Source organism: Propithecus coquereli, unplaced genomic scaffold, assembly GCF_000956105.1.
Source record: "Propithecus coquereli isolate 6110/MARCELLA unplaced genomic scaffold, Pcoq_1.0 Scaffold210, whole genome shotgun sequence".
NCBI lineage: Eukaryota > Metazoa > Chordata > Mammalia > Primates > Indriidae > Propithecus > Propithecus coquereli.
The window spans coordinates 5,316,994-5,339,717 of record NW_012146079.1 but is presented as its reverse complement, the minus strand read 5'-3'; the positions used below and the strand labels follow the sequence as shown (position 1 = coordinate 5,339,717).

Sequence of the window (22,724 nt, the reverse complement as noted above, 5' to 3'; positions counted from 1 at the left end):
AGTAGAGACGGGGGTCTCGCTCTTGCTCAGGCTGGTTTCGAACTCCTGAGCTCAAACAATCCGCCCGCCTCGGCCTCCCAGAGAGCTAGGATTACATGCGTGAGCCACCGCGCCTGACCTGCCCCCACCTTCTTTCACGGAGAGTTTGAAAATTCCCGCGGAGCCGGCGCCCGAGCCCGGAACTCTCGCGAGAACTCAGGTTCCCGAAGCCGTGATCTCCCTTCCTTCTCTCCTCCCTCTCCGCCCTCTCCCCTCCCCTCCGGGGCGTGTGGGACTCGGTCTGTCTGCTCAGGGTAATACGCATAGCAGAGACGGCGCTGTCCGAGGGAAGCAGGCATAGTTGCAAGGGGGAGGACCCAGTACCGCGGCGGGGGCAGCGGCTGCATTTTAACCGCTGAGCGGTCTGCAGCCGGCGAAGACGTTCTCGAGGGTGCGCGGGGGTGTGGATCCGAGGCGGCCCGGGAGGTTGCGGGCGGAGGCCGGCGAGCAGAGAAGAGGCTTCAGCGGGGCGGAGGCGGGGTGAACCCAGCCTGTGGCGGCCGTGTCTCCGAGGAGATGCTGTGACGGACCCGCGCGGGAGGAGCTCGTGCCTCGCTTCGCGCCCCACTGGACTCGGCCCGCGGCGGCGCCGTCACCCGCCCTTCTCAGGTAGGGGGAAGGGAAGGAAGGCAGTTGGGCCCGCGCCGCCGAGGGCAGGTCGGCCTGGGCCGCGAGCGGCGGCCCGGCTTCTCCCGCCGGGCCTCGCGCGCCGGGCCCTCCCCGCGCGGGGCCTAGGCCGGCCGTTTGGCTGCCAAGGGAACCGCGGCCGCCGGGCTAGCGGATCGGGCTAGAGGGGGCGAGCGCGGGCGGCAGCGGGCACGGCACGCTCCGGGGGTCCGGGGGAACGTTATGTAACCTCGTTCGCGTCGGAGCGCCTGCACATGGCGAGGGAGAAGCGCGCCGGCGCTCACCTCCTGAGCGGGGAGCCCTGGGCGGACCTGGACCTCGACTCTTCCCCTTTGGTGTTCAGCGATGCGGTTGAAAGCTTCGAGGGCCTTTCCCTGGGGCGCACGGCTGGAGCTCTGAGCCCATCTTGCGTTATTATGTGTTCCACATGCTCCTGGGCCTGGCCGGGGTGAGTCCAAGGCGGGGAAGTTTGACGCGTGATTAGAAATGTGCGGCACAATTTCAGTGAATGGGTCAGATAAAGGAGATTTAAAATAACATCTTGGAGTGAGGATTTATTTGCCTTATTTGTACCCACCTGGGAAGTTGAGGATAATTACTTTTGCCACGGTTGACTTTTTTTTTTTTTTGAGGGATAGGTTAATTTTGTTGTCAAAGCCAACGAGGTTCAGACTGGCTGCGTATAGTTAGATGAGCACAATTTTTATTTTGATAAATAATAAGTTGGAGACGTTTTTTGAAGAACCAGGTTCTTTAGAACAAAACATAGGTCTTTTGGAAACTCTAAACTTCACTTTATCCAGAATATCCTAAAGAACTTATGGATTATAAGAACCGTCTTTTGTGAGCTTCACTGATACGTTCTGTGAGGAGAGAAGAAAATAGGGCGGGTTTACTTATTTCGAGGATTTGACCAAGGATGGCAAGCTCAGTTAAATTTAATACTTTTAAGGGACGCTTTAAGTGTACTACGTGCTATGGGAAGCCTACATTCTCTCTGTACTGTGATTTTTCAATAACGTAGTACCAAAGTGTCACCAATTCACAAACAACAATAACTAATTTTTTTTTAATGTGAAAGATTGTTATACAGCAATTTTGGGAAAGACATCACGATTTAAGGAAATAAAACATTGTTTCTTTCGCTTCCAATCATGAACACTTTCAGGGACTCCTCGTTTTTTTTGTTGGTTTGTTTTTTCTTTTCTTTATCAATGAAGTATTATTTCTCTAGGTTAGCTCAAAGATCTCTACAATAAGTCTATTCTGCCTAGCCTCATCTGTTCACAAATTTTATGCTTCAGCTATTCCAGAATCATTACCAATCCTTGGCCCATTCTGTTGAAGAAATGTTGCACTTTGATGTTTCTTTGCTCATGTTCTTAAGCTCCGATGCTATCTCACCTTTTTCAAATTCTCAAATTTCACATCCTTCTAAATGCCGTCTTTTCTCTGTACTCCTTCACGTCCCTTTATCCCACTTCTTCCCTGAGCTCTCATAGTATATGTACCTGTATTGTATAATTTATTCTTTGTGTCTGATAGTCTAATGATTGATTATGTATCTCTTCAAGATTGTAAATTCCTTGAGGTCAGGAAGTAGGTCATGTTTCTGCCCTTGCATTCCTTTCCCAACACTGTGTTTTAGAAGTATTTAATTGGCGATTAATAAATGTTTGAATTAAGTTTGAAAGAACACTGCTAAAAGGCTGGAAGTTTCTGAGTCCCTTGGTAGTTTACATTTAAATAATGATTCTCAGTCTTTTTATTAGTCAAAAAGAAAAAAGTAAAATTGCATACGAAATGTTTACTCAGTACATGTTGCAATATAATTATTGAACAATTAGATTAGAGTTCTGTTTTCTGTGGTGGAATTCATTTACTTTGGAAATGTGTGTAATTCACACAGAAAACTGATTTATAGTATTCTGTTTTAATATCTGCCCTAGTGATTTTTTGAATTTTGTTTTACTTATTACTGAGACAGTGTATATTTAAAAATAAGTTGGGCCCAATACTGAGTTTTTAAAAATTTACTTAATGTTTAACATCTGTATTCCATGTCCCTGTTAGTATCCTATAATACAGTATCCTATCTTAATTTATCGCATGTTTAGAATCTATTAGTTACAAGACATTGTGAACTTGTGGAATGACCAGAAATAAGATTTGATGATTTTTGGCTTTTTGAAATGCATAGTGTAGTAGAGAAGACAGACAAACACGCGTCATTATTTTTTAAAAATCTTGTTTAAGATTGGTTACGCAAAGGTGAAAAGTAGTGAGCTTGGAGATGCGATTACACACCAGGAAGTTAGTCCTTGAATATGGGTGGGACTTTGGCTGATGGATGAGGGAACAGCATAAATAAAAGAATGAAAATGCTAGGCAATGGCAAGTTGGTGAAGAAAGGGATTTGAAGAGACAAAACTGTAAAGGTAGCCTGGGCCTGTCAGATTGTGGAGGACTTTGATTGCCTGTGCTTAACGTGTCAATATGTAGCAGGGAGTTATTGAAAGTTTTTGAGGAGAGGAGTGACCTAATCCATCTGTGCTTTATCCAGAAGATGAACAATATTTTCATTTACAGCTAGTAGAATGTTCCTGCTCTGCCTATCTAGACCTTGGAAAGGAGTTGAAACTTTGTAAATTACTTTTTAGAGGTTGCCAATGCTAGCATATTATAAAAGGCTGGGACTCTACTTAATTTTGTATAATATTGAACATAGATGCTTAATGTGTGTTTGTTTTATATGTCTTCATATGAGCTATTCTTTTAATGTAGTTGTTAGAAGTTCTTTTCAGTGTGCTTAAATTTGAATTTTTTTGTCCTATAGATTCAAAGGCTAACTTCTAAATTTGAAAACCTTTTTTCATTCCCTGAACACTTTTTTAAACCTCTTTGTGCCAGGCACTAAAGTTTGGAGAGATAAGTACTGTTCTTTTCTAGAAGGTTGGGTGTAGAAGGAAGGAAGAATATAGAAAGAAGTACAAGATTACAGGTACTAGTAAGTGGTAGAACTTGGAGTCAACACCATTTCTAATTCAAAGTTTGTGCCCTTTCTAGTACTCTGGATGGAACCTGTGATTATTGTACAACTTGGTATTTCTTAGACACTGAGGGCTTTGAGAAATTTTTTTGCTCCTTAAAATAGGCATTGGTATATTATGGAAGTTTGAGAACACTGCTCTAATTCCAGTGGAACTAAAGGAGCAAATTTCTTTGGCTGAGTAGAAGTCAAATCCGTTTAAATTGCGGGACCCAGAAGTGAATTAAAATTGTTCTCCTAATCCTAAGAAACAATTTAATAAAAGGAGGAGGTGACATGAAGCTAGGGGAATGGGAACAGTTAGGAGCAGTGTACACGGAGGGTAGAGTGGAAGATATGGATTCAGCATTTTTGTGTGTCTAGCAATTTTAGGATATAGTAAGCATTTTAGTGTTGGTTGAATGAATTCAGAAATAGACTCAGAATGATAAACTCCTTATCCCTTGAATGTGGGGGGCAAGAGAAGGGGATGATTAAGAAAGCTGAGCAGCTTAAGAAGTCCAGTCTAGTTACCTTCTTTAATTTCTGAGTTTCTAAGGATGGCACTTGATACACTGTTATATTGTTAACCTTTTGGGAAATATCTGGGCCATAGGCCAGACGATAGGGGTGCTTGGAACTTTTAAGATTTTAAAACATAAAAATTGGTTTAGCCCATGGTGCATACAGATCTGAGTTCTATTTATGATGGATTAATGCAATAAATATTTACTTGTGAATTTATTTTGACATAATGTACCAAAGAATACCTACACACTGGTAAATTCAGAATTACAGATGTTTCAGAAAACATTCTAGTCCTTTTAGTTTTTATTAACTATGGGTTTATAGAAATTCAATTTTAAGTCCTCCCCTCCCCACTTTGTTTCTCATTTATGATTAAAAGTTCTCATATCTTGGGATTTGATGAACAAGTCAAAGTGCCATCTCCCACCCTCTAACTTAGGTTATGTTTTTTCCCTTGATTTTTTCTTTCTAGACCATTGTTCCTCCTCTCCCTGTGCCTCCAAAAAATTTTTATTTCCATTTATCAGTTTTTATCTCTAATAGCATTTATATTTTGGGGGATAGATGCTGAAGCAAGTTTTTCCTCAAAAAGTGCGTGCAGCGTGGTGTGCTATACTTCTCAGAATGGTGGCACCAATGATAGAAAAAGGAGGTGAAGTACCCGAAACAACAAGACAGGCATGGTGTCTGTCCTACCTGAAGATTTTAGTCTGATTAATGCCTGGTACATAGGCATCATCTTCATAGATTATAACTCCCCTTTTTTGTGGTGGAGGGGACTCTTTCATCCATCTATAATTTTCTATTTCTGTATCATATTGAGGAAGATATTTATTTTGTTTTTCAGAAGGGGTAGCTAAATTGTCTCAGGATATTATTAAAAGTTTGTAATTTTCACAGTGATTTGAACTGTTTATCTTTGTTGTAAGTAAAATAGTTCAGTTTCTGGTCCCTTGCTTTTGTTGATCTGTTTCTCTATGCCAATACAGTATTATTTTAATCTTCTCAAAAAATCAGCTATTGATTTCATTGACTTTTTTCCCTCTTTTTTTTTTTTTCTGTTTTCTATTTCAACTGTATTCCTTTCGCTCATGTTGGATTTCATTTGCTCTTCTTTTTGTAGTTTTTTAAGGTGGAACCTTAGGTTATTGATATGAGATCTTATAGGTGTTTCATGCTATAAATTTCTTTCTAAGCACTGCTTTAGCTGCATCTCACAAATTTTGATATGCCATTTTAATTCAGTTCAAAGTACTTTCTCATTTCCTTTTTATTTTTGATCTGTGGGTCATTTAGAAGTGTATTGTTTAGTGTCCAAATTCTTAGAAATTTTCCAGGTGTTTTTCTGTTACTGATCATACAAATCATACATACTTTGAATTAGATAGTAATGACAGTAATGTTCTTTGCTCTGAATTCTACTTTGATATAATAGTATATAACAGAATAATAATATAAGCTGCTCCAGCTTTTTAAATTTTGTTAGCATAGTATATCTTCCATTATTTTACTTCCAACCTGTCTAGTGTTTTTATTTAAACTGGGTCTTGCTTTTTTATCCAGTCTGACAGCCTCTGCTTTTTAATTGGAATGTTTAGATAATTTAACATGATAATTAATGTAATATTGGATTTAAATCTATCATCTTCCTGTTTGTTATTTGTTCCATTTCTTTTCCTCTTTTGGGAGGCCAACTTTCGGATTAACCTTTCTTTGTGATGGTATTCGGTCTCTTTCATTAGCTCCATGTGTTGTATGTGTGTGTTTCTAGTACGAATCTTTAAATTATTATACCCTTATCTTCAAATAATATGGCATTTCACATATAGTAGAAGAACCTTGTAACAATGTCTTTCCATTTCCCCTCTCTAGGCCTTTGTGCTACTGTCATGCATTTTATTTGTAAGTATGTTGTAAACTCCTCAATGTATTGCTATCATTTTTGCTTCAAGTAGACAGTTTGTCTTTTAAAGAGATTAAAAATCGTAAAGAAAGTTTTTTTGTATTTACTCACATATTTCCCATTTGAGGTGGTCCTTATTTTACGTAGATCTAGATTTTCATCTGGTATAATTTACCTTCTTCCCGAAGAATTTCCTTTAATATTCTTTGTAGTGCAGCTCTGCTGGTGATTGTCTTTTCGGCTTTTGTATGTCTGAAAAATCTTTATTTTGCCTTCATTGTTAAAAGATATTTTCACTGTAGATAGAATATTAGGTTGACAGTTTTTTTTTTTCTCTTTCAGAACTTTAAAGATACTGTTCCACTGTCTTCTGGCTTACATTATTGTCAGTGAGAAGTCTCCTGACATTCTTATTTTCATTCTATGCTTTGTGCCTTTTTTCCCTGGTTACTTTTAAGATTTTCTCTTTGTCTCTTGATTATGATGTGTCTTGGTGAAGTTTCTTCATGTTTCTTGTGCTTGAGGTTTATTGTGCTTTTAGATTTGTAGATTTATAGTTTTCATCAAATTTGGGAAACTTTCGGCCATTAGGATTTTCAAATATTAGATCATTAGTTTTTCTGTCCCTCTCTTTTTTGGAGGCTCCAGTTACACATATTAGGTCACTTGAGGTTATCCCATAGAACTGATGCTTTGTTCTCCAGTCCTTGCCCCCAGAGTCTTTTTTTTCTTCTGTGCTTCATTTTAGTTTCTATTATGGGTCCTCAAGTTCACTAGCCACCTAATATTATCTGTAGAAATTTGCTTTAGTCTTTTTATTTCTTCCAAATCTTTTCTTAACATGGTTATGCTTTCCTCGGCCTTCTTGAACTTAGGGCTTTTAGCTAAAATAACAGATCTAATATCCTTATATAGTAATTCTAACTTTTGTGCCATTTCTAGATCTATTTCTAATGATGGATTTTTTTCCATATTGTGATACATATTTTCCTGCCTCTTTGCATGCCTGACAGTTTTTGATTGGATGCCAGACATTGTGAATTTTTTTTTCTCAGACTCAGAGCCATAGTTGTCAAAGTGGATGGCTTTATTACTTCCCATCCTGCACAATGGGTGTTTCTCTTGCTTACCTTTATTTAGGCTGATGATATATAACCGTCTGGAAATGAATGAGAGTGAAGGGAGGCTCTTATTAGTTCTGTTAACCCTAGGCTTTATTATCTTCTGTGGATTTCAGAGTGCCCAAAACAAGATCAGGGTCACCAGGATTGGATTTGATAGCTAACCCTCAAGACCAAAGCCAGCTTACATGTCTCCTAGAAGTCCTACCTTCTTAATCACTTTTGGTTTTGCCAACTCAATAATTGAGAAAGATACTTTTGTATTTTGACCAACATTTTTGGTTGTTAACAATAGAAGGGGTCATTCAGGGAATCCAGTCTTTTATATATTAGAACTGAAAGAAATTTTTAGATTTTTTTTTTCTATCCAGTGAAAGACATTATACCACACTCAATTTCTGAGGTTTCTGTGGATTTGGACATTTTTCATGGACTTCTCTCCCCTTTTATTGAAGAAATAATTTTTCTAAAATATATCAGTTTTTCCTTTTTAGGGGAGTAAAATATTCTTTGGAAGTAGGTTAGACCATAAGACGAATTGCACTGAACCAATTTTCAAAGATTATAGGAAATACTGTATATCCTTAAGACATCTGGCTTAATGAATCTTCACTTTCCTTAGGCTCGTTGGGAAATACTGTCTTAGGAGAGAATACCTCAGACCCAGGTGCACATAATATGTGTTTTATAACCAGATTTTAGTTTCATTTTATTTACTTTTATGTGGTGGCTTTTTCTTTCTTTTTTTCTGGCTGGTGATAAGCAAATGTGTTATAGTGCAAACATATAATAATGTTATCTTTTAAAAATATTTACAGTGGAAGTATGCGACACTTAATAGCTCAAGTGACTAGTGGTCTCCTGCAGTTCCCAGAAGTGACTATTCAAGCCCTTGGAGAAGACGAAATAACATTAGATTCTGTGGTTCGTGGGAAGTTTGCTGCAGGTAAAAATAATGTTGCTGGACATTTACTAATATGATTGATTTGTAAGATGAATAAGTATATATTGTAGTTCCTTTAATGTAGAAGAAGAAAAAGAAGAACCTTGGTAGAGTGGTCTTACATAACATCTATAATTACATGTTAGAAACTCTATAACACATTATCAGTGAATCTCTGATTGGGGGTTTATAGTTAAATTTTCCTTATTAAAAATCCCATGTATTTTGTATCTTTTAGTATTGAATATCAATACTTGGGAAATAGAAATAACGTACAACTGAGTTTTCTTTATAATCAGTAAGTTTTATTGGTGATGAGTTTGGATTAGTACCTAAACAATGTTATGAATAGAAAAATCTGATTGTAGGGCCCTGGGTGATATAAAAGTTTCAGAAAGTCTTATTTCCTAATACCATTCATCTGAATAAGATTTAAATATGTAGTTTAGATTGTGTAAGAGAGCAGAGAAGCATGCTATTAATAAAGAAGGCTTTCTATTATAGAATTCAGTCTAATGAAAAATATTACAGAAGGCTTTTCTGAAAATAAGTTTTATAGGCATCTTCCCAGCAGGAAGGCAGCAAAGCATATACATGTATCAGTCATTTAGCTATTTACAGTGCTATTCTCTTAAATGTTAAAAGTAGCAGTAGTACTTACTATGTTTCAGGTACTGTAATGACTTTTCATTGTGGTAAGTATAAAACTTTTCTAAACAGGCACTGTTCTGTGTAGCTGAGAATCAAATACATTAAGTAACTTGATTCCAATTACACAGATAGTGAGTGGCAGAAAGAAGCTTTGAACCCTGGCATTCTGGGTCTCCACTGTGCCATGCTACTTTCTTAAACTTTGTAGCTTCCCTCACCTATAAACTAGTATATCCAGCCATCTACTTGGATGCATAATGGGTATCTCAAATTTAGTAGTAAAAATTACCACCATTCATCTGGTTGCTCAAGCAAAAATTCAGGGTCTGCTCTTGATTCTTCTGTTTTACTTACCTCTCTATATCTAATTCATCAGCTAGCACATCCTGTTAGTGCTCCTTCTAAGATGAATCTCTAGTCAATCCACTTTTCTCTATCCACAGCCACCAACCAGGTATCATAGTCTCCCTACTTCTACCCCTTCGTTGTCCATTCTTTGCTTAGCAGCTGGAGTAACATTTGAAAACATAAATCAGATTGTCATTGACCTGCTTTAAACCTTCCAGTGACTTTACATTGTAGGCAGAGTGAAATCCAGGTATGAGTAGTAAGCTCAGAAGGCGTTCTGATATTTCCTATTTTTATGCTACTTGTGTCTTATCTTCTCAGTTGATTTGTGAACTCCTCAGGGATAGACTTACGTGTTATATTTTATAACTGCCATATCTCCTAGTTTAAATCTTTTAGGGTATGAATGATATAGTAGAAGTATGCTTTGGAGTTAGACTTGGGATCTACTTCTGGCTCTGTTACTTTGTAACTGTGACTTTGGGCAGATTAAACTCTATTACGTTTTAGCTGCCTCATTTCTATATTGATGTGATAAGGAATAAAAGATAATTATTTAAGCACATAGTGTGGTACCTTTACCAAATGATTACTTTATTATTGCAATAGTAGTTGCTCGATTTATTTTACTGATTTGAAGATCACGCTGTTCTATAAATGCTTAGATTTCAATTTGGGGATAATATGTAAAGTTTTATGTAATGAACAATATATTATATATTTATATGTAAAAGAGCTAACTGCTGCAGATTTTGTGTTCATACAATATTACAATAAGCAATATTTTTGCTTTTTTAATTTCTTCTAGGAAAAAATGGACTTGCCTGCTTGGCTTGTGGTCCACAACTTGAGGTAGTAAACTCTGTAACAGGAGAGCGGTTGTCTGCATATAGATTCAGTGGAGTAAATGACCAGCCTCCTATAATTCTAGCAGTGAAAGAATTCTCTTGGCAGAAGAGAACTGGATTGTTAATAGGATTGGAAGAAGCAGAAGGAAGTGTCCTCTGTCTTTATGACCTTGGTATATCAAGGGTGGTTAAAGCAGTTGTTCTTCCTGGAAGGGTAGGTATTATTTAAGTTATCTGGACATTCTACTTTCAAAACTGAACCCCCTGCTGGTTACACAGGTGGTTTACTTTGTGAAAATTCATTGAACTATACATTTATAATTAGTGTACTTTTATGTGAATGTATTGCTCTTCAATAAAAAGTTCAAAATGAAAAAGAAGTTAAAGATGATGATACATTATCCAAGGGACTTGACATTTAAAATGTAACTTTCTTTATTCTTAGAAAATTCCAAGGTAAAAATAGCAGTGACATCTAATGTTCTAATACTCTTTTGTGAAAAATACCATTTAAGTCTTGTTCTTATCTCCAGTTGTGTTCTATGAGGACACTCAAAGTTTATAAAAATGTACTCACTACTATGGAATTTTTAAGATGTTTTTCCTCTTTTAATTTGAGCCTATAGTCTTGGAGCTATATGCAAGACATGTCACTATTAAATATTTTTATATTTAAAAATATATTTAAGTAATGGGTTCATTTATAATCACCATTTATTAATTCTAATATATGTGTGCCTTCCATATGCCAGACATCTTATCTAATAGTAATCATAGAAGTACTTTGAATTCTGGTTGTTTCTTTAGCAGGTTCATTGCTGCTTTTCCATACATTATGAGAAAAAAGCATACGCTTACAAATACAGAATTGTAGAATAGAATACTTTCTTTACATGATGTGGAAAAGTATGCATGTACACACAAATATATGTATGTATGCTTTTTTGTAAGGTATATAATCGTAGAACAATAGAATTAAGCTATGTGCTAGATTCTGGGAATAAATAGATTAATTGAACTTGGTCCATGCTTTTAAAAAGCTTATAGTCTAGTGGGAGAAACTGACAAATAAGATTATAGCATATGGGCCGGGCGCGGTGGCTCACGCTTGTAATCCTAGCTCTCTGGGAGGCCGACGCGGGCGGATTGTTTGAGCTCAGGAGTTCGAAACCAGCCTGAGCAAGAGCAAGACCCTGTCTCTACTAAAAATACAAAGAAATTAATTGGACAACTAAAAATATATATAGAAAAAATTAGCCGGGCGTGGTGACGCATGCCTGTCGTCCTAGCTACTTGGGAGACTGAGGCAGGAGGATCGCTTGAGCTCAGGAGTTTGAGGTTGCTGTGAGCTAGGCTGACGCCACGGCACTCTAGCCCGGGCAACACAGTGAGACTCTGTCTCAAAAAAAAAAAAAAAAAAAAAAAAAGATTATAGCATATATATAATTAATACTTTGGTAAATTTAAGCACTTAGAACCTGGAGAACATCTGGATAATTTCTACTAAAAAGAATTGGACATTTTAGCTAAAAAGACCACAAAAAAGTAACAGTATATGGAGTATTTGGGAAACTTGACTTAGTTTAGAATGACTAGGGGGATGTGGTGGTCAGAAATGGTGATGATTCAGATTGCGAATGGTCTTGTTTGTAATTAGGGACCTTCTTTTAAAGTCTATGGTGAAGTAATTTTAAGTTTTAAGCAGAACTCCCATGTAAAAAGCTCCCTTAGATTGGGTTAGAGAGGGTATTGTGAGAATAGAAACAAAGAGACTGTTGTAGTTCAGGTAAATAATGATGAGGAAGTGAATCAAAGAGAAATGGAAATGATGGGACAGATTCAAATTATATTCGGAAGGGAACATGGTCAGGATTTGTTGATCATTTGAGTAACTGAGAAGAAACAAGTTTCCTGAACTGGTTGCTTCGTTGAGTGGATGGTTGGTATCATGGAATTGGCAATATAGAATAAGGAAAAGATTGGGGGAGTATTGATAGGTAATTTCAAAAGAAATTCAACCAACTAGCTATTTTTTTGACTGGAATACAGTATCCCCTCCTAAATACGTTTTTAACTGCCTTCTAAAATTAAGGTAACATTACCAATCACTTCATATAGTGTTTGTATGAGGAATGCAAACTGAGATAGACTTCCATACCCTGTACTGGGGAATTGAAGAGAATATGCTTTAGTATTCATAGACATTATTACAATAATTAAAAAGGAAAAAAGTCCATGAAGTTACAGCTTTCAGAATTAGAAACACTGTGTAATGTTTTGTGTACTGAGGATATAGAGAAAGAGCCATTCTTTTGTCTGTAATAATAAATTATAGCCTAAAAAAACCTTTTAACTTTATTAACATATAAGTCATTGATACGAAATTTCCTTTTTTCTTTCCAGGACATTCATTAGTACAGGTTGAGAATCCCTTATGGTCCCTGAAATGGACCCTTCTGGTCCCTGAAATGCTTGGGACCAGAAATGTTTCAGATTTTGGATTTTTGGATTTGGGATGCTCAGCCTGTGTTATAGTAGAAACCACCAAACATTTAATCATCATATATCATACCTAATCAATTTTTGTTAACTAATAAGAAACAGAAGGAAAGCTAAGTATAAGATAAAATATGGATGATTAGGTACATACATTTAAAATTTATCACATGAGATGAAGGAAAAAATATGACTCCATAAAGTAACTAAAGTAATCAAACTTTAAATAATTCAAATTCTTTTATCAGTGATCCACTCACTGCCAAAGCTCATGTGAAGTCCATTAGAGTATCATCCTTTTAAAGAAGGTTTGGCCTCTTCAGTCGTTAAGGCATAAATAGCACTTAAAACATCTTGGTGGTTTTTTTTTTTTTTTTGGAGACAGAGTTTCACTCTCTCACCCTGGGTAGAGTGTAATGGCATCACCATAGCTCACTGCAACCTCAAACTCCTGGGCTCAAGCAATCCTCCTGCCTCAGCCTCCTGAGTACCTGAGACCATAGGCATGTGCCATAACACTGGCTAATTATTTTTGTAGAGACGGGGTCTTGCTCTTGCTCAAGTTGGTCTCGAACTAAGCTCAAGCGATTCTCCTGCCTTGGCCTCCCAGAGTGCTAAGATTACAGACATGAGCCATGGTGCCCAGCCACAAACATCTTGTTTTTTGTTTCTTAAAGAGTAAACAGTAAAATTTTATGGAATGATTTATTTTTACTCTTAGGAGAAGCAGCTATATAATCCTAGAGTGGCTGGTTAAGAGCTTTAAAGTGAGAACAGTTGAGGTTTGAGTTTTACACTTAATAATTTTATGCCTTCTGTAATTCTTGGCTAACTTTCTAAGCTTCAGGTTGTTTCATCGTTATTTAATTGATTTATTTATTCTTTTCTTTTTTGGGGGGTGAGGGGGCACAGAGTCTCTGTTGCCCAGGCTAGAGTGTCGTGGCATCAGCCTAGCTCACAGCAACCTCAAACTCCTGGGCTCAAGCGATCCTTCTGCCTCAGCCTCCCGAGTAGCTGGGACTACAGGCATGCGCCACCATGCCCGGCTAATTTTTTCTATCTATTTTTAGTCGTCCAGCTAATTTCTTTCTATTTTTTTAGTAGAGACGGGGTCTCGCTCTTGCTCAGGCTGGTCTTGAACTCCTGAGCTCAAATGATCCACCCACCTCAGCCTCCCAGAGTGCTAGGATTACAGGCATGAGCTACGGTGCCCAGCCTATTTATTATTTTCTTGTAGAGACAGGGTCTCACTGTGTTCCCCAAGCTGGAGTGCAGTGGCCCAGTCATAGCTCACTAGAACCTCCAACCCCTGGGCTCAAGCAGTCCTCTCTCCTCAGCCTCCCAAGTAGCTAGGACTACAGGTGCACACCATCGTGCCCGGCTAATTTTTAAAAATTTTTGTAAAGACGAGATCTCACTATGTTTCCCAGGCTGGTCTCTACCTCCTAACCTCAAGTGATCCTTCCACCTTGGTATCCCACAGTGCTGGGATTATAGTCATGAGCCACCATACCTGGCTTTATTTCATCTTAAAATGGAGATAATTACATATAGTGAAATATTAAAGAGTTATTGTGAACATTAAATGAACCAATTAGCACAGTGCCTGGCACATAGTAGGCTATCAATAAGCATCAGTTATTATTCCAAATGCGTGATTTTATATGTATTGAGATAATGGTATAATTCTTAATATATTTTAAGATTTTATTCAGATTCTCAAGTATCAAATTTGAATTTGTGACTCTGTTTAATTATGTTTATATCTCTTATAATGGGAAACTTACTTTAACTTCAAAATTTGTTGTGTTGTTAGTTGTATTTTCTCATTTTGTAGAAGAAAAGCAAATCATACATTCTGCTTTCTAGGTAACAGCTATTGAACCTATAATTAATCATGGAGGAGCAAGTGCAAGCACTCAGCATTTACACCCAAGTCTGCGATGGTTTTTTGGTGTGGCAGCTGTGGTGACCGATGTTGGACAGATCCTTCTTATTGACCTATGTTTGGATGACTTGTCGTGTAGTCAGAATGAAGTGGAAGCATCAGGTGATTGGTAATTCTTTACTTGAAACCGTCAATGGAGCACCTGAATATTCTGATGCATTGTTTTTTAAAAGTAGTCTTTTTTTTTTTTTTTTAATATAGAATCTTCTTTATGTATCTTTGTTTCTTTTATTATCTGGACCTGGGCACTGTAGATAGATACTTCTTGCATGAGATACTCTATTTTGTTGATAAAGTGTTCATATGCTAAAGTAGGCCTTGAGAAAGGTAGTGATATCGATTTGTTTCCAATACTTGAATAAGATCTATTCATAAGTAAATGCCAGAACAAGCGCCAAATATAAAAAATTTTTATCTTTATAAGCCAGTTTAAAATTATCCAGCCATGTGGGTTTTAACATAGTGTTTTTTGCATATTGTTTACATTCTCGTGGTAGCCAAGATAGAAAAAAAGTATTTAATAATTTATTAAGAGATTACAGAGTAATTGAAAGCCTTTCCTCACAAAATAACATCCTAAAATACAACTAATGCTATTCAAATTTTTAAAAAACTGAAGAGAGATAATTTGTCCCCTTTAAATGCTTATATTTATTAATCTTTTTTCGAGTGCTTTCAGTTTTTTATAATTATGAGACTCTGATTGGTTTATGTAGAGAGGAAGAGCTAACCTACAAACTAAAAAATGTGACTTTTACTTCTAAGTTTTTAGTAAAGGATCATTTGACCTGAAAAAAGTTTTGACTTTGAGGACATTCTTGATGTTTAAGGAAAACCTAAAATATCGGTGTAGATTTTTTCATTTACAGATCAGCTAAGAAATAGATACAAACTATCTGCATTTTATCCGGTTTGAAATGAACATAACTAATAAAAATTGTCAGTACTGGCTGGGCATGTGGCTCATCCCTGTATTCCCAGCATTTTGGGAGGCTGAGGTGGGAGAATTGCTTGACACCAGAAGTTGAAGACCAGCCTTGGCAACATAGCAAAACCTCATCTCTACAGAAAATTAAAAATTAGTTGGTCATGGTGACATGCACCTGTAGTCCTAGCTACTTGGGAGACTGAGGCAGGAGAATCACCTGAGTGTAGGGATTTTGATTCTGAGGCTGCAGTGAGCTACGATCACACCATTGCACCCCAGCCTGGGTAGCCGAGCTCAACCCTGTTTCAGAAAAAATTATCAGTATATAATAAAACTGATTGATTAAAACTGCAACCTAGCAAGTACAGTGAACACTACTATTTGGGTGATGGGCACACTAATAACCCTGACTTAAGCATTATAAAAGCTATCCATGTAGCAAAAACATTTGCACACCGTTGATAGTTTGAAATTAAAAAAACTTGCAAGTGGTAAAAACTATATTTGACTAGAAGTGAAGAATGAAATCATCTGAACAAAATTTAAATATGCAAAATATGACCTGCATAAATTATATTTGGCAGAAATAATGACCATACATGTACTTTAAAAAATTCCTCATAGTGATAAAAGGGTATATCTTAAAATTTGATAATAAACCTGATTGATTAATAAAATTCTGAGTACAGTTTAAATGAAAAGAATTAGCAAAAACAATAACAAAATCATTTTGAATATTAGAAATGGCTCGACTGCTCTTTATAGGAAATTGATCAAAGAATTAAGTAGGCTTGATTGGCTTTTGTTTCAAAGTATGTTTTGTGGACATCATTATAGGTGTAAGGCTAATTAAAATGCTTGTATTCATAATGAAAACTCTCTTCAGATCAATATGGTAGAGTTTAAAACATCCTTTATTTTGGAAGTCATGTGCACAAGGATAATTTTAAAATGAAAGTCTCTGGATTGTGATCAGAACCAGTTCTCAATTTTGAGAATTCGAAAGCAATTGAATTTTATAGCACAAAAAATTAAGCTTTATGGTTTAATGCAAACCTTATTTTTTTGTTGACAAAAGTAATTTATGATTATAACTGTTCAGATTTCACTGAAATACACTAACACAGAAAATGAAGTTTAAACTTAACAGTTTTTCTTATTCATCTTTCCACATCAGTATATATAGAGTCTACCTTACTCTTTTGAATAAATTTATAATATTAATGTTTTATTTTGGCAAAATTTAATCACTTGCTGTTCTCCAAATAAGTAATTGGAAGCAGAAGGGATTCAAAGGGTAGCCATTCAAGTATAATATGATGTGATTTTTTTCCCCCTTCACAACGGGGGAATCTGCTTTTGCACAACTGTTAATACATGGGTCTGAATTTTATTCCTTTTATTAGAAATTTCAGACATCTTCAAGTAGATAGAAGAATATAAGAATTCCCACATACCTATCACCCAAATTCGGGTTAATTTTCAAGATTTACCACGTGTGTCTGTTTTCTTTCATTTTTCTATTTCTCCCTTTCCCTCTTTCTCTGTTAGTTTAAAGCAAATAGGGAGGCTAATTTACTACATAATCATAATGCCATTAATTCATAACATTAGTAATAGTACTTTGGTATAGACTAATATCCAATCCATAATCAAATTGTGACTATCTAAAACATCTTTTTACATTTGGATTGTTTGAATTGGAATTCAAACAAAATTCCCGCATTAATTACATTTTACAGTTATGTCTCAAGTCTCCTTGAATGTACAGCAATCCTCTGTCTATCCTCTCTGTTTTTATTTATTTATTTGTTTTTTAGTGCCACAGACTTGCTGAAGAAGTTAGTTATCTGGTAGAATGCCCCACATTTCGGAATTGTCTGGTTTCATGTGGTGTCATTCATATTTTCTGTTTTCTGCAAATGTAAGTTAGCTTTGATTATAAATTAAGGTTTACCATTTGGCAAGTTTACTTTGGAGGTGCTGGGAACTTCATGTTGTATCACATCAGGAGGCACAGGGTGACTAGTTGTTTCACAGTTAGTGATCGGTGAGTTCAGATGATGGCAGCAGGATCCTTCTGTTTTTAAAGTTTCTCATCAACTGTTAAACTAGTGGTTCTAAACCAGTGGTGAATTTTCTTCTTTAGGGGATGTTTGGCAATGGCAGAAGGCATTTTAGTTATTACTACTGAGGGAGATGGTGGTACTGGCTGATAGTAGTTAGAGACCAGGCATGCTGCTTAGCATCCCACAGTGTGCAGGATAATCCTACACAGGAAAGAATTATCTGACTCAAAATGTCAGTAGAGTAGTCCCCTTTTATCCTTGAGGGGTATGTTCCAAGACCCCTACTGGATGCCTGAAACCTCAGATAGTACGGCTGTGGTTTTTTTTCCTTATAAAGTCAGGAACTTTCACTTTTTTACTTAAAGGATGCACATTATGGCTTCTCTTTAGCATATCCAAATTGCCAGCTTCATTACTCTTGTCATTTGGGGCCATTATTAAGTCAAATAAAGGTTACTTGAACACAAGTACGGCAATACTGTGACAGTCAATCTGATAACTGAGATGGACACGAAATGACTAAGGGCAGATAACATATATAGCATATGTACACTGGACAAAGGGATGATTCATGTCCCACAGATAGTGGGAGATTTCATCACACTACTCAAAGGCACTTTAAAATTTATGAATTATTTCTGGAATTTTTCACTTAATATTTTGAATTGTGGTTGTCCACAGGTAAATGAAACTGGAAAGCAAAACTGCAAAGGGGAGGACTACTGTAGTGCCACGATTGAAAAACCTACTTTAATTGTTTCATTCATTGAGATTGTTACATGAACCTCTTACTTTATTAAGGGCTGCAAAATGGTGATTTTTAAATTCTGTCAGTCTGAAAAAGAACTTTCTCAATTACTAGGGCTATTTGGTTACCCTGAAATATAATATGTACAGAAAAGACTAAATAAATAAATATTTACTAAAAGAAATAATACTAATAGTTCTAACTTTCAGAGTAAGGTGATCCAAGTTACTTCCAGTGGTTCAGCATAAGGTCTTTTGTAGATGAAGAGGGTGAACGTCCCCCTTGGCACCCCACCTTTTTTTGAGTATCATGAGTTCATGAGGTTTAATGTATTTAGTGTGCTTCATTTATTTTCATTGGTTTTGATGCTCAAAATATCTTGTCTTTGCTAATGGGAGCCACTTCTTGTTGTCTGACACATTCCCTTTAGCCTTCAATAGCTTCCCAGATTACTGGCATAAAATGTACCAGGCTCATCTTTACATATTTTATTCCCGAGACCTGGAATCAGCCATTCCTCCAAGGAAAGTATTTAGGTTGTAGTTCTCAATTTCAATAAAGAAATAGCTTAATTTATAATTATTAAAGAAATTGTTTAACCCTTTAAAAGATTCTACTTTATATAATATTTGAGATGTACTGAATTTTTTAAAAAAATTACACAATTAAATTTATATTTTAAATGGTAGCATTTAAATAGATAAGGATGGCTATTTTCTAGTTCAGTGTACTTTGTTGTCGTTAATCTTTTTATATTTATTTATTTATTTATTTATTTTCGAGACAGAGTCTCACTCTGTTGTTGCCCTGGCTAGAGTGCCGTGGCCTCAGCCTGGTTCACAGCAACCTCAAACTCCTGGGCTTAAGCAATCCTTCTGCCTCAGCCTCCCAAGTAGCTGGGACTATAGGCATGCACCACCATGCCCAGCTAATTTTTTCTATATATATTTTTAGTTGTCCAGCTAATTTCTTTCTATTTTTAGTAGAGACGGGGTCTCACTCTTGTTCAGGCTGGTCTTGAACTCCTGACCTCGAGGGATCCTCCCACCTCAGCCTCCCAGAGTGCTAGGATTATAGGCCTGAGCCACTGCGCCTGGCCTAATCTTTTTATTTTAATTGACTGGTTGATTTTGTTTGGGACTTGAATAATTGATGACACATTTGCTTTTATGCCGTTCATAGTTTGTTAACTTTATTTGTCGAATTTTCGTTTTTAGATCTTGAAGTTATAACTGGTATCCCAGCTGAGGTACCACACATCAGAGAAAGTGTGATGAGAGAAGGACGCCATCTGTGTTTCCAGTTAGTAAGTCCATCAGGAACAGCTGTTTCAACTCTTAGTTACATAAACAGGACAAATCAGCTTGCTGTAGGTTTTTCTGATGGCTATCTAGCACTTTGGAACATGAAAAGTGTGAAAAGAGAGTAAGTGTACCTTTTTTCTCTTATTTGATTATTGGTGGTTTCTTTTTTAATATAGCCTGTACTCAGTTACTAATATTTGAAAATTAGCATGAGAAAAGAGTAGGGTGGATTAGTGATTGAATGGTTGAGTATGAATAATTTTTCATGGCATTAAATCATTTGATATGATGAAGGAATGACTTAGCACATGAATTTAGGTTGATTCTTTTCAGTGTTTATTTAAAAGACATTGCAGTTATTGTTTCATTTGCTATGACTCTATAAAGACAAACTGTATAGTCATGTGACATATAATAATGTTTCAGTCAGTGATAGACCACATAAATGAAGGTGGTCCCATAAGACTATTGGGTTGTTTTGGTTTTGGTTTTGGTTTTGGTTTTCGGTTTTTTGTTTTTTGTTTTTTGTTTTTTGTTTTTTGTTTTTTAAAGAGACGGGGTCTTGCTCTGTCGCCCAGGCTGGAGTATAGGGGCACAATCATAGTTCACTGCAGCCTTGAACTCTTGGGCTTCAAGTGATCCTCTGATCCTCCTAGCTCAGCCTCCCAAGTAGCCCTTAAGAGTATAATAACATGTTTTTACTATACTTTCTGTATGTTTAGATACTCAAATACTTAGCACTGTGTTACAGTTGCCTACAGTATTCAGTATAGTAACATGCTGTATAGTTTTGTAGCCTAAGAACAATAGGCTATACCATCACAGTTTGTATAAAGTATACTCTGTGGTATTCATACAACAACAAAATCACCTAATGATACATTTCTCAGAAGGGATCCCTGTCATTAAGTGACACATGAATATATTTGTATAGTATGAGTTCTTTCAGAAATACTCTATCCCATAATCATCTACGTAAAGTAGCAGTTTAATGAAGTTCTCAGTTGATGGGAAAACAGGACTTTTAAAAATCAAAGTTATGAAATACTTGTTTTAAAATTTTATGCTATCAAAAATCTCCCTAAAATATAATTATGTTAATACTTTTGATATATAGAGAAAATTGCCTTTAATATCAAGGCATATTAAAGCAATATTAGCAAATAGGCATTATAGATTTTTTTAGTTAATTTCTGTTAAGAATTAGGTTGCCCATTTGGCACTTAAGTTGTTGATTTATTTGTTTCTTCTTTTTTTCCCAGGTATATTGGTATATTTTCTTGAGTAATTTATTTTATGGGATGTTCATCACAACTCTCATTGCTGTTATTTTTTTATCAGCTCCTGTCTTTTGAATTTCTCCTAACGAAATACCTGAAGAACCTGGCTTCTATAGCAGTGTTTTCTCTAACACTGTCATGTCTTGACTAAATATGGGGATTTATAGAAACTGTTCAGTTTCTAACTCATCTTCTCTTTTATTAGTGGGAAAAATTGACTGTAAACCCAAGTGATGAAATGGAGTATTGTAATCTTTGTCTTTGTAGGATATCGCTCATGGGAGAGCAACACATGGTCGTGGACATTGATAAGACTCTCTAAGAACCAGTTTACACATACATATATATGCATGTACTTTAGCAATTCTAACTCTTCCTGGTTTCACCTGACAGATGGGTGCCATGGCCATAGTCTTGATTTTTTTTTTTTTTTTTGAGACAGAGTCTCACTCTTCTTGCCTAGGCTAGAGTGCTGTGGCGTCAGCCTAGCTCACAGCAACCTCAAACTCCTGGGCTCAAGCGATCCTGCTGCCTTAGCCTCCTAGGTAGCTGGGACTACAGGCACGCACCAGCATGCCTGGCTAATTTTTTCTGTTTTTAGTTGTTTGGCTAATTTCTTTCTATTTATAGTAGAGATGGGGGTCTCTCTCTTGCTCAGGCTGGTCTTGAACTCCTGAGCTCAAGCAGCCCTCCCACCTTGGCCTCCCAGAGTGCTAGGATTACAGGTGTGAGCCACCGCGCCCAGCCTTGATTCTTGATGTCTTATGTCCTGCATATTTTTGAAGATAAGGTGACTTGGCCATCACTTGATTTGGGAAATTGTATGGACAGTGGTTGCTTAACCCAAATTCTTACATGAGATACCTTCTTCCTTTCCAAAAAATTATAACTTACAAATACGAAATGTACTAATTTTTGTCTGTTTCAGATATTACACACAATTGGAAGGTGGAAGAGTTCCTGTATATGCTGTTACCTTTCAAGAACCTGAGAATGATCCTCGTAATTGCTGTTACTTGTGGGCTGTTCAGTCTACACAAGATACGTAAGTGTGTCACATGTAGTTTTAAAAAAATATTTGTCAAAATTGATAAAACAGTTAATTTCTTTTACAAAGCTTTGTACTCTTTTAGTGAAAGCAATGTAATTCTTCCAGTGAATTAGTGAGTGATAGTTGAAATTATTTTATTTTTATTTTATTTTATTTTTTGCCAGCCCCGCCCCCCTAGTTGAAATTATTTTAAAAGTTAAATGATTGTTTCCACATGTTTGAGTAATTCTGAGATACAGAAAGAAGAAATTGTGCTTACTTAAGTTGTTTGAATATTATTTCAAAGAGTAAGCCAACACAGATGAGTAGGCAACTTCTTTGTACCTTGGGCAATTTTTTTTTTCTTTTTTTTTTTTTTCTTTTATTTCAGCGTATTATGGGGGTACAGATGTTTAGGTTGCGTATGTTGCCCTTGGTCCCCCCACCTTGGGCAATTTTTATGGCCTTCTACTCGTAAGACCATCTTTTCCCATTTATAATCTCATTCCTTTTTTTCCTCTCCATTGTGTATGCCTCTGTTTCATTTTTGTTTACTTCTACTTTGTTCTCTAGTCCTTCTACTTGCCTTTTACAGTGTATTCCTAGCATTAATTTGGTTAATCTTAACCTGTCATAAGCTCTAATTTTGTTCCACCTATGGGTAATGAGAAATCTCTCCTTTCACTTTAATTTCTAACTGGTTAAGCTTGTCTATTTCCAGTGCTAGAAAATACAAGTATTGATAATCCCTTGTTCTTTGGTATTTAATTCTTTGATGATGAAACAATTAGGTTTGTGGTGTAAATGCTATGATCTTGATAAGTTACTATTCTTCAGTCTAACGCTCTCCCAACTGAGCTATTTCGGCTCCTTGATAACTTACTA

General features: G+C 36.5%; 1 protein-coding gene across 1 annotated transcript in view; it reads left to right on the top strand.

The window, feature by feature from the left end:
- Positions 1-621: 621 nt before the first annotated feature.
- AHCTF1 (AT hook containing transcription factor 1) overlaps positions 622-22,724 on the top strand; it is a 93,339-nt gene continuing 71,236 nt past the window's right edge. The window contains exons 1-6 of the mRNA XM_012644341.1: positions 622-648; positions 8,065-8,192; positions 9,997-10,250; positions 14,402-14,582; positions 19,443-19,650; positions 21,738-21,854. Of these exons, the coding sequence (XP_012499795.1) occupies positions 8,072-8,192; positions 9,997-10,250; positions 14,402-14,582; positions 19,443-19,650; positions 21,738-21,854 (881 nt within the window). The 5' untranslated portion in view covers positions 622-648; positions 8,065-8,071. The remainder of the gene's footprint in view (positions 649-8,064; positions 8,193-9,996; positions 10,251-14,401; positions 14,583-19,442; positions 19,651-21,737; positions 21,855-22,724) is intronic.